This window comes from Hippoglossus hippoglossus, chromosome 22 (genome assembly GCF_009819705.1).
Source record: "Hippoglossus hippoglossus isolate fHipHip1 chromosome 22, fHipHip1.pri, whole genome shotgun sequence".
Lineage (NCBI taxonomy): Eukaryota > Metazoa > Chordata > Actinopteri > Pleuronectiformes > Pleuronectidae > Hippoglossus > Hippoglossus hippoglossus.
Window position 1 is genome coordinate 23,222,098 of NC_047172.1, and position 9,326 is coordinate 23,231,423.

A 9,326-nucleotide genomic window follows, 5' to 3' on the forward strand; every position below is an offset into this window, starting at 1 on the left:
GACCATCTTTCGGGGATATGCTGCAGATAGATAAAGGATAGTTTTCATTTTTGTCCATAATTCAAATACTTCGTTTGGTAGTGTAAGCTATTTTATTTCGTGGCTTTATTATGGAAGATTGATGTGTAGTTCCTGTTATAAGCAGGGTGTTGGTTGGGACTCTTGTTTTGAAAGGGGTTCTAACGGAAGAGGGTTCTGTCGATAGAGAAGTTTTGAAGTGTGAAGGAAAGTAAACGGGTGTGATTCCGGCTGAGGCCTGTGACAGTATAACAGAACAACACGCTCGGCTACATTAGTCTTTTGTGGTTTACTGTTATTTATACAGAAGGAGAGTATGACAGTTTGAAGCGACGCTATACGTCATGGCGCTAATACAAGAAATCGTGCCAAACAAAAGACTGTCTTAAGAGTGCAACAGTTACATGCAGCCCGCTGAACAAGGGCTCTGTGCGAAACGTCCATGCAAAATGTAACTTCATCAAAATACTAGATTACAATTATCTATTGCATTCAAGTGAATGCAATACGCTTCCGTATATTAGCGCCATGACGTATAGCGTCTATACAGGAACTTCACTTTCAAAATAAAAGCATGTAAAAAAAGCTCTGTTTTTCTAATTAGATAATTATCTCAGAAAAACAGAACTTTTTTTGTTCAAGTGAATGCAATACGCTTCCGTAGGATCCACAGAGGAGGACGACGGCCGCCTCTGTCTTCTATCAGGTCCTCAGTCAGGCTATGAATAGCTGTGTTTCTCGCGGAGCACTCTATTCACTAGATCTCATCTTACTGAAGAGAAATGTCTGGACGAGGAAAGGGAGGAAAAGGGCTCGGTAAAGGAGGCGCAAAGCGTCACCGCAAAGTTCTCCGTGATAACATCCAGGGAATTACCAAGCCCGCCATCCGCCGCCTGGCTCGCCGTGGCGGAGTGAAGCGTATCTCCGGTCTGATCTACGAGGAGACCCGCGGCGTGTTGAAGGTTTTCCTGGAGAACGTGATCCGCGATGCTGTCACCTACACCGAGCACGCCAAGAGGAAGACCGTGACCGCCATGGACGTGGTGTATGCTCTGAAGAGACAAGGCCGCACTCTGTACGGCTTCGGTGGATAAACTCACTTTACAACAGCTCAACAACACAACGGCTCTTTTAAGAGCCACACACTGAGTCAATGAGAGCTCACATCCTCTGCTCAACACTAATCACTCGTTCATCCAGAGTCCAATAATATGACTCTGAATTATTGGAAAACATGATCTTGTTAATAATCAATATATAAACCATGTTAACTCGTGAAATGTTTTTGTTTGTCTATAGTGAGTTTCCCCCCAACATGCACATAAGTACAACTTTCTTGCTGCCTCCAACAATCATAACCACATTTATACTAACCTTACTCATATCTCAGGTCAAGTAATATGTACTGTGTGACTGTCCAGAAAAAGGATAATTTTGATGTGGGTGAGTTGGTTTGTCAAGTCACTCTGTAGGATCCATTCTCATATTCCACCTATGCAGAGTTCATCCTTGGCAGACAGATAAGTTTCATAGTATATTGCTCAAGTGTAAATATTCGGACTTTAACAGTTTCTTTCAAATTGTAATCACTCCTTTGTATGTAAACCTATGTGCCCCTATTCTGACTAGTTTTTCCCAACCATGACAATGGCCCTGCATAGCAGTGTTAACAAACTTGAACCTAAAGACAAAACCACGTCTGAAAAAGGCTGTAATTTTCAGAGTATAATCTTAACCTTGTTTCAGGACCATGGACAGAGCTGTTTGTTGTGTTTAGGTGCTGGTGTTAAGTTTGAGGCTCTGAATGGATGTTGTGGAGCTAATGTGGACTATAAATAAATGGGTATATTGATAATGCTAAAAAGATCATAAATCAATGACCATTAGGGGACTCATTACAAAAAGCCACATCATACCAATGTATTACAGCACTATACAAATACATCAGTCCTTTTAACACATTTAATATATTGTCCCAGTGGACACAGGGCAATACAACTATTTCAATATGAACCCTAATTAATAAATTCAACAATGATCTAATAATCCACTGTTATTGTATTAGTTTAAAGTGGCTGTTTTAATATTGATGGACATGTCGTTAGAGTCAGGACAGTTTGTCTCCATAGAGAAAGTGTGTGGCTCTTAGAAGAGCCGTTGCTTTGATGTGATGTCTCCACAGAGTCGTTTACTTGGAGCTGGTGTACTTGGTCACGGCCTTGGTGCCCTCAGACACGGCGTGTTTAGCCAGCTCCCCGGGCAGCAGCAGGCGGACGGCGGTCTGAATCTCCCTGGAGGTGATGGTGGAGCGCTTGTTGTAATGAGCCAGACGAGAGGCCTCACCGGCGATGCGCTCGAAGATGTCGCTCACGAAGCAGTTCATGATGCCCATGGCCTTGGAGGAGATCCCAGTGTCGGGGTGGACCTGCTTCAGCACCTTGTACACGTAGATGGCGTAGCTCTCCTTCCTGGACTTTCTCCTCTTCTTTCCGCCCTTACCGGGGGCCTTCGCCACCGCTTTCTTGGAGCCCTTCTTGGGCGCAGGCTTCGCTGGTTCAGGCATCGTCACGATATTATTCGATCAAAAGTATAAAAGACGTCTGTGGCCAGGCTGTATTTAAACACATCACATGTAAATCTATCTGTGCCGTTCCCTCTCTGTCATTGGCTGAATGTTGAGCGTCAGTGTAACAGCACGTGGGAGTGTCTCCACGTTCATCAGTCCATTATTCTGCTGCTGACAGAGGTTGAACTGTAGAGCTCAACTGGAACATTTGGGGGGTTAAGAAATGCAAGATGTCTGAAAGTACATATGTTATTATTATTTTTGTTAGTATCACATTAGTATCATTTAAAACAACCGGAACTAAAGTAACCTGATAAATACACAGCTCTAAATGTTAAGGGAACACTTAATGGTCACAGTAAAACACCAAGTCAGTTCGACTTCAGGTTTATCAATCTGTCCATTTAGGAAGCACAAGTGATTTGTGGCTGACACATTAAACGACCTTTATAGGACAAAAACATATTTCTTTGCTGTCGCAAATTAAACACAATTTTGAGCGTTGGTCCCTCCTTAATCTGTCTGTTGCTGCTAGAATCAACACTGTCAAGATGATTATTTTTCAACCTTTGTTATATCTGTTTCAGTGCGTACAATTCTTTCTTCCTCTTTCTTTTTTCCGCAAAGCAGACAGTTATATTATGGAGTGTGTTTAGAATATGAAGACTCCTAGATTGCGACGTCAGATTTTACAGAGGCCCAAGGCTCTGGGTGGAATGGTGCTACCGAACATTTTGTTTTATTATTGGGTAACAAATATTAAAAACTTGAACTATTGGCTTCGATATGAGGATTTGGAGGCCCCTCCATCATGGTTGGTTATGGAGGCAACCTCCACTCATCCGACATCGTTGAAAGTCTTTTTGCAGTCACCTCTTCTTTCTTCGACCTCTAGTTAGACTAAACATGTGATTGTGGCCTCCTGTCTTGAAATTTGGCCATTTCGGCTTACAGACACTCTCTACTAGGGCACCATTAGAGGCAAATCATATCTTTCCCCCATCATTACTGGACAGTGCCTTTTCTATCTGGGCTCGGTTAGGTATACAAACTGTGAGGGACCTATATCTGGATGATGTTTTTGCATCTTTTCAACAACTAGTTGACAAATCTTCACTCCCTAAGGTCATTTTTACAGGTACCTTCCAATTCGCAATTTTATCCGCGGTTCATTTAAAAAATTTCCCTGCCATTCCTACCGTGTCAGCTCTTGAGATCTTTTTGGAACCTTTCCCGTCACTGAAGGCGGCGATCTCTATTATTTATTCAAACATACACAACCTCTGTTCGGGCTCCTCTAATGTCCTCAAAACTACTTCGGTGACAGATTTGGGTGAGGTGCTTCCGGTCATCTATTTGAACCAAACACAGTTTCACTCAGTGAAGGATCCTGCACCGAGCTCACTACACCAAAGCTTGGATTGCAAAAATGTTTGAAACGGTGTCTCCCATGTGTGATTGATGTCAAGAAGCGCCAGCAAGTTATACACATGTCCACACGTTCTGGGGCTGTCCCTCTTTGAATAGATTCTGGTCTGAGGTCTTCCATACATTATCTAATGCAACTGGGAGGAATATTGTCCCTAACGTTTTTCTGCTCTATTTGGTGTGTTGTCCTTTCCGCTTAATTTTTCTTCTGCCAATAAGGACTTGATAGCATTCACAACTCTGCTGGCAAGAAGATTAATATTGTAAAAATAGAAATCCTCCGCTACACCTACCCATGCAAAATGGCTCAAAGAAGTGTTTTTTTTCCTTAAACTGGAAACAATTAGGTACACCTTGTCTGGGTCTGCTAACACTGTCTAACATTTGAAAAGACCTGGAATCCTTTTCTGTCAGATGTTAATAGCTCAGCATGTCATATTACTATTGCCTTGGATTGGCTCACTCGCATTATTTATTTAATTGGTTATTTTTTATTTTTTATTTTAAATTAAAATTATTATTATTATTTTTATTTTCTGTTGCTTTATCGTGTGCATCTTCCTATCACTCTGAAGGGGGTATGTGCTGTTGTTCATTGTTTTCTTGTCAACTGGCAACAATAATAACAAGTATTGGATTAATGACTGTAATTTTTTGTACACGTGAAAATCTATAAACAAAGTTTAAAAAAGAAGCACAAGTGATTGTGAATCAATTTCACCTGCTTTGGTGCAAATGAAAGAGACAACAGGTGCAATGAAGAGGCAAAAGCAAGACAACAACAACGGCTGTGGCTGAGGGGTAGAGCGGTTGTCCTCCAACCAGAAGGTCGGCAGTTCGATCCCCAGTCTTCCCCATCTGCATGCCGAAGTGTCCTTGGGCAAGATGCTGAACCCCAATAGTCTGTGGCCTCCTGGCTTCTCCTTGTTAGTTCAGTCACATTAGTGAGAAGCAGGAAGTATGAGTGGTTGATGATCAGTGTGGAGAACAGTAAAGTGCAGCTTCACTAAGTCAGTCTCCATCCTGGAGTTTCTTCACTTTAAAGGGGACATAGCATGCAAATTCCACTTTGTTAGTGCTTCTACAGGTTAATGTGGGTATCTGGCATGTCTACCAACCCAAAAACTCTGGGGAAAAAACACTCGCGCGTTTTGTTATAGTTCCTCTAAGTCAGAAACGTCATGCTTGAGCGACTCGATTGCGCTTCCTGGGTATTGTGTCGTAACAAGGAACTGGAAGTCTCCCTACATGGTCTTGGCCCACCCCCCCCCCCGTCCCCCCACACTCGTTACTTCCGGGTTTACACCGGAGGCAGCGAGGCTGCGAGGCAGCGCAGCGCCGTTCCCAAGCACGCAGCCGGGCTGTTCACACGGGACGAGCATTTCTCCGCTGGTCAGCCCGCGATTCACTCACATGTGGCATTTGTCTGGATCGTTGGGACTGGGAGGCTGCAGCAGCTGCTCGGGAGCGACCGCTCGCTCTCCCGTGCGTGAGCTGGAATTTGTGTCAGCGCCACACAGCCAGCAGTGTGGAAGACTTCCGCAGTGTTCAGCGCTACTGTAACCCCCGAACCCCGACATTCAACGGGTACAACAACAAGCGGAGAAAGCAGAATCGCGGGCTGACCTTATATATACAGTCTATGGGGCTGACCAGCGCGGAGAAATGCACGTCCCGTGTGAACAGCCAGGCGGCTGCGAGCTTGAGAACGGCGCTGCGCTGCCTCGCAGCGGTCTTCCACACTGCCAGCTGTGTGGAAGACTTCCGCAGTGTTCAGCTCTACTGTACGCCGGGTTACAGTAGTTACGCCGGGGTACAGTAGTTACGCCGGGGTACACCGGACGCGGAAGCGCCGCTGCGAGGCAGCGCAGCGCCGTTCTCAAGCGTGCAGCCGCCTGGCTGTTCACCCGGGACGAGCATTTCTCCGCGCTGGTCAGCCCCATAGACTGTATATATAAGGTCAGCCCGCGATTCTGCTTTCTCCGCTTGTTGTTGTACCCGTTGAATGTCGGGGTTCGGGGGTAAATGATGGTCTTCATAGCCCCCCCCCCCCACCCACCCCTCTCTTTCTCTCTCTGTCTGTCTGCTTGTGTGCTTGTAGTGGATGGGCAGAGGGGGACATTTAATTATGTGATTGGGAAAATTAAAACTCCAGGACAACAAGGGGAATACAAAGTATGGGATGCATATTTGATAATTTATCTCATATAAAATTTGTAATTTATATCGTTTAAAATCATGGGGGGAGAGGGGGAGGGGGGAGCTGGCTCATTAGCATTTAAAGGAACAGGCACTCAAAACAGGTCACTCTGTGGAGGGCTGTTTTATACAGGGTAAAAAGGGTGCGGTTTGAAATGATCCTTGTGGTATTTTGACCAAAGTATGTTACAGACATTTCATTAAGACCCCAAGGAACCATATCAACTTGTGGTAAAATGGGCATGCTATGTCCCCTTTAAGAGATTAAACTACCCCACATTGAACCCTGACGTTACACCGTCATAGTTCCATCGATTTACAGACGTTGTTGTACTCTGGAAGAACGAGTGATTCGTGTTGAACAGAGGATGTGAGCTCTCATTGACTCAGTGTGTGGCTCTTAAAAGAGCCGTTGTGTTGTTGAGCTGTTGTAAAGTGAGTTTATCCACCGAAGCCGTACAGAGTGCGGCCCTGTCTCTTCAGAGCATACACCACGTCCATGGCGGTCACGGTCTTCCTCTTGGCGTGCTCGGTGTAGGTGACAGCATCGCGGATCACATTCTCCAGGAAAACCTTCAACACGCCGCGGGTCTCCTCGTAGATCAGACCGGAGATACGCTTCACTCCGCCACGGCGAGCCAGGCGGCGGATGGCGGGCTTGGTAATTCCCTGGATGTTATCACGGAGAACTTTGCGGTGACGCTTTGCGCCTCCTTTACCGAGCCCTTTTCCTCCCTTTCCTCGTCCAGACATTTTTCTTCAGTGAGATGAGATCTAGTGAATAGAGTGCTCCTCGGGAAACACAGTTATTCATAGCCTGACTGAGGACCTGATAGAAGACAGAGGCGGCCGTCTTCCTCCTCTGTGGATCCTCATGGCCGCTGATAATAAAGTCTATGGTGCGCTAGCGCCTCCACAGGTTTGGATGTAGGACGGTAGATATTAAGGTCTGACAGTTTTGTGTAACAGTAGGACTGTAGCACGTTTCCATCAAGTAGGAATAGTGCCTGGGAAAAAGGCTTGGTTAAAAATAAGAGTAACATTAGGACTGATTAGGGAAGTACTTAGACAATGTATGAATATTGAGCAACCTTGAGTTGGTCACACAAAGACTCAGCTCACGATTTCTCCCTGAGCCCTCCTGTTATCCTCAAATTGACATTGTTTATCCTAAGAGTCATTTTGACCACAGCAATTAAAACCCTCCAGAAAATTATTATAATAAAAATTGTAACCTAAGTGTATGTTTCAAGTATGATTTGTTTCTTTGTTGACTACTTAAATAGCCTTTTATCTAAAACACAACCCCCCACCAAAAGTACATGTTATATTGAACTCGATATCATCCTAAACAATCAATATAAATACGTCTAAAAGAACACTGATGCGTACACTGTGGATCCAGGTCAATGAATATACATAATCATGAAAATCTTATTTTTACGCAGTTGCCCCCTAAATAGGAAAAGTCATAAAATGTGAAGCCAAAAAATGAAGTTACCTATTTACTTATTTAGAGACGTTAAACATTTAATGGGCTCAAATTGACCCCAAGGACAATAGGAAGGTAAAAATTATAACAAAGACATAACAATGTAATAGACAAATTGATTCTTTAAATGTGGTCTTTTATAAGGAAACATGCACCGATTTGTTTTATCAGCGCTAAAAGTCATGTTGTAGTAGGTCAAAAGTGTTAGTGCAGGGTCAAGCAGTGTAAGCACTTGATGCTTGTCTGGAATTGTTTTTGATAGTGTTATGAACATGCCCATATATTATTAGTCCGGGGTGACAGTGTGACTATGTTCATCTTTCATTTGGCATCATTGGATACTGACCAGTTTTAAATGCACCTCATGTATGCTTGAAAGTGTTGTTGATTACAAACTGTCATTCTGCTGGATTCTGTTTTACTACATTCATCTGGTTTCATTTGCAGAAATGGACCTTAGAAAAAATGGTCCTGGTTTTGTGGGGGCATCCTTAACATGGTATTTTCATCCCCCGCCACCTGTAGCTGATCATCCACAACAACGAGGAGCTCAACAAACTCCTGAGCAGAGTGACCATCTCTCAACTTTGTCTTTGCTTTCCTACCTTTGATTCATGAGTTGAAAACTATGAGATCAACAACAACACTGTTATTATTGTTTTGCTATGAGCTTGGATGGGGGTGAGTGGAGGGGTGGGGGATGTTGTTTTTTATCATAGTTAGCATGGGAAGTACTTTGTATTGTAGTGTTTGTACTACATAAATAAAATCTGTTTGAATGGTTAAAATTACATGTTTACATGCTCCAATTTACACACAGCAATCTACACACACACTTACACATACTGCACACGTGTGTACATTCTGGATACACAGAGTGTTTGTTGACACTAAGGCCTTCATTTGTAATATGAATATGTTATTGGCTATAAAGGTCTGAGAAGACTTGATCCATTGATCAATAGGTAACATATTGACAGGTTGACAGAGATTTCTCACACACATGAATAATTTAATGTATGAGTCAGATAGTTTTTGGGAAACCTCTGTCATGTTTTAATGATTATTTTACAATATATAAAAAACATGTATCCTAGTGTTAATGTGAAGAGCAAAAGTTGGTATTTACTAAATCAGACAGCAGAGAAATTGCAAATTCCAGTAAAGCTTAAACATTTTCTGCAAAATAAATGATGGAACCTGTTGACTTTTTGTATTAAATGAAAGAGAACTGTGCCACAATATTAATTTGATCATTGCTTGAAGTGAATATTAATCAAATTGACACATTAAACCCATGGACCTGAAATGTAGCCCTAATAATAGAATGACTCTCCAGCATCCTCAGCATGACACGTTCACGGCTCTGACAGGAAGTCTGGCTCAACTTCACCATGAGCCTCGTCCATCAGCGGTGTGTTTGCTGCCTGCACAATAACTTGACTTTAATACAAAGGGATCATCAGCAGGTGCTTGTTTTTACTCGGTCTCTCTGAACAAACATGTGGAGCAGCTGGGAAACGGGTTTTGGTGGAGCTGTGGAGCTTTTGAACTCATTTTAGGAGAGAAACGAGTGGGAAAAGCCGCTGAGCAGCGCTGCTCACCGCGGTGAACGGGTGAGGT

The 9,326-nt window shown here is 43.5% G+C and overlaps 3 protein-coding genes and 1 pseudogene across 3 annotated transcripts in view; 1 reads left to right on the forward strand and 3 right to left on the reverse strand.

The window, feature by feature from the left end:
• The window catches only part of LOC117756218 (histone H1-like), a 266,131-nt gene that overhangs the window by 28,565 nt on the left and 228,240 nt on the right, over positions 1–9,326 (reverse strand). The gene's annotated exons all lie outside the window — the stretch shown is intronic.
• Positions 765–1,190, forward strand: LOC117756282 (histone H4). The gene has a single exon (XM_034576710.1). The coding sequence runs from the start codon at positions 801–803 to the stop codon at positions 1,110–1,112; it is 312 nt and encodes a 103-aa protein (XP_034432601.1). The 5' UTR covers positions 765–800; the 3' UTR covers positions 1,113–1,190.
• On the reverse strand, positions 2,187–3,936 carry LOC117755889 (annotated as a pseudogene).
• LOC117756286 (histone H4) lies at positions 6,604–7,044 on the reverse strand. Its single transcript, XM_034576715.1, has one exon. It carries the CDS (start codon positions 6,962–6,964, stop codon positions 6,653–6,655), a length of 312 nt encoding a protein of 103 aa, XP_034432606.1. The 5' UTR covers positions 6,965–7,044; the 3' UTR covers positions 6,604–6,652.

Coding starts and splice junctions, on each gene's coding strand:
- LOC117756286 (XM_034576715.1), bottom strand. CDS start 6,964: ATGTCTGGACGAGGAAAGGGAGGAAAAGGGCTCGGTAAAGGAGGCGCA.
- LOC117756282 (XM_034576710.1), top strand. CDS start 801: ATGTCTGGACGAGGAAAGGGAGGAAAAGGGCTCGGTAAAGGAGGCGCA.